General features: G+C 36.6%; 2 protein-coding genes across 4 annotated transcripts in view; one reads left to right on the top strand and one right to left on the bottom strand.

Moving 5' to 3' along the window:
• The window catches only part of LOC106517560 (tropomyosin alpha-1 chain), a 214157-nt gene that overhangs the window by 201465 nt on the left and 10041 nt on the right, over nt 1–2651 (top strand). The gene's annotated exons all lie outside the window — the stretch shown is intronic.
• Nucleotides 182–2651, bottom strand: part of hnf4g (hepatocyte nuclear factor 4, gamma) — a 16613-nt gene continuing 14143 nt past the window's right edge. For all 3 annotated transcript variants that reach the window (XM_014008465.1, XM_014008463.1, XM_014008464.1), the window contains exon 11: nt 182–1663. In XM_014008465.1, coding sequence (XP_013863919.1) covers nt 1542–1663 — 122 coding nt within the window. In that variant the 3' untranslated portion in view covers nt 182–1541. The remainder of the gene's footprint in view (nt 1664–2651) is intronic.

Here is a 2651-nt window from a genome sequence, read left to right as displayed (position 1 = left end):
GCATTAGTATATTTACACTTAGATTTGTTAATATGTAGGTGAAAGGGATTTGTTTACATTGATTGTGGACCCACATTTCATAACTTTTCAAAAACTAGCAGAGAAAAGTCAAACTGCATCATTTAAAAAAAAATCAGGATAACATCTGTTCGATTTCTGCAAGAAGTAAAAAGTACAAATCTAGCAAAATAAATATTTTTATGATCAGATCACAAATCAATTGATGTCATCTTACAGGTGTTTACATATTCTGTTCGACAACATTTGATTATAAATGTATCGCATATTTACATGTTTGTTTATTTTTTCTGTAGAATTCGAAATTTAATCAGTCCTAAAGTAAAAAGAAAATAAAGCAACATATCTGACAGTAAAACTTTGACACTTCAAATACAAACCAATCAAATAGTTTAAACAGAAAATCAAGAATCTGAACAAACCTAAGAGTTTAAAGCATTTTGTGTCATTAGGCCATGTTGCCTCAGTGACATGTTAGTGTGGTCATAAATATGCAAAACATAGTGTTACATCACTTTATTAGAGGGTAAAGTAATGTTTGAAGTTAAACGTCTGCAGGAAACAGATGAAATTMTATGCTTGTGTGCAAATGTAATAATTTATGGATTAATACAAACAAMACGTCAGTTAGTGAATCGCACAAAGTTCAGAAATAAAAAAGACCAACTACAATCTGCATGTCGCTGATTTAAATGTTCCTRATGTGTTTTTATCACAGATTTCATGGTTCTGTGTTGGGCTTCAAGCCTCCATCTTCACTGTCATACAGCTTTAAGGCCAGGTTTTGTTGTGGTTCAGAGGTGTGGTTGGATGAATTCAGACTGTTTCAGGTAACCGAACAGCACGGGTTCCCCTGCTTTTTAAATCATCAAAGCAAACTCCAGACCTCACACCCCAGCATGCTTTGTTTGTTCTTGGCATGGGGGGGGATCAGATGGAAAGCACAAGAGAAAATATTTATTAGAAAAACCAGAGTGCTAAAATGAACAACTCAATCTAACGTGTGATTTTAAAAAATGACTATATTTGTGTGCACATCTGCACATAGTTGATAGAGTCTACAGCTCATCCTCAGGACAGCTACATCACTCAAAAAAAAAAGAAATTTAAGGTTTGAAATTTAAAAGAAATACACTCAATTMTTTTAAATGACTGATCTTGTCACAAGTGTGCAAACACTGCAAGTGACACATCATTTTTACTGCTTTGGAATGGTCGGAGCAGGTTAAAACCCAGTTTCRGGCCAAAAATGAGCTCTTAAATTGCACTCCATCATCTGACCATCGCACAWAAACCGTCTGCTTCCAAAGCTTAAATTGGAGGCCGTTGAATTAAAAGCTCAGTTTTGGCATGGCGCTTAGCCGTGGAGAGTCGTATCAGGGTGYTGCAGCGACTTCAGCAGTCACAAAGGAAAGAGGCAGGACAGAATCTAACGACACACGGTAAACAAAAACAGCACTTCCGTCATTTTTCACTGTGATAACAAACAGGAGTCAAGGAGACAGATCCCGTGGCAGAAAGGATCAGGGGTCTTTGGGTGTGGAAGTCGACGGGCTGGCAGGAGGACAAACAGGCTGGGCAAAGTGTTTGAACATTTCTGTGGCWGGACCCTGGGGGGGCGATGGGATGGGCGTGTCTGGTGATGCTGCAGAAGAGGMGAAGAGAAAGACTTTATTTACTGATCATGTGTACACAGATAAAACATGGCCATTATATGGTGTGTTTTTTGTAGATGTGACTTTTGATTATCTTTACTCTTTAGTTTGTCCTGCAAAAAAATATTTCTTATTTTTTTAAATCATGTCTGGCAGTACATGCATGTTTTTAAGAGTTGTRTTTCCTATGACTGAGGGTGAAGGGACAGTCATGTTTTTGCCCTTGGCTTTCTGTGTGGATGTGTGTGTTCATTTGTCTTTAGAATAATGTCCGTCTTCTGTCATTTCCCTTTGGGATCAATAAAGCATTTTTGAATTGATTTGAATTGAATTTGACCAAGTTTTAAAATCTTATCTAATCTTAAAATGTCTTTTTGATCTCCTGTTGAGACTGAGAACAGAAATGTGTAAAACTAATAATCTTGCTAGCAGAATGTGTAAGATTATTGATCTTGTTAGCCTGGAAATTTGACTCAAATTAAGTGACAAAAAAAATCWGCCAATGGAATAAAACAATTGGTAAGAATCTTACGGCTGACAAGAAAATAATCTTACATCTGCTAACAAGATTATTATTCTTACACATTTTGTTCTTGTTTAGTAAATCAGTCTCAAAACGAGTTTTATTTATCTTTTTTTATGGCTGCATACACGATTTTCTAACTTTTTTAGATGGACAGCTTTTGCAGTGTAGTAAAATATCTCAACCACTGGGCTGATTTGAAATAAACTCTTAGAAAGCAATTACTGGATACAGCTACAATTGAACTTTTTGACGCTACAGCTAGCATAAAAATGGATGCAACTCTATCAAGTTTACAGATACTGAGCCAGCTGAGTCATTCTCTGAACACTGCTCCCTCTCTTTGCTGCACAAGACAATTTTAGTTCAAATCTGTGCGATGAAATGTGTTAACCGACATGCATCTCTTCAAGGAATGCTAAGACTTTAATCCAGGGGTGGGCAATCCTGGTCCT

This window comes from Austrofundulus limnaeus, unplaced genomic scaffold, assembly GCF_001266775.1.
Source record: "Austrofundulus limnaeus strain Quisiro unplaced genomic scaffold, Austrofundulus_limnaeus-1.0 Scaffold50, whole genome shotgun sequence".
NCBI lineage: Eukaryota > Metazoa > Chordata > Actinopteri > Cyprinodontiformes > Rivulidae > Austrofundulus > Austrofundulus limnaeus.
This window is presented reverse-complemented; position numbering and strand designations above follow the sequence as displayed.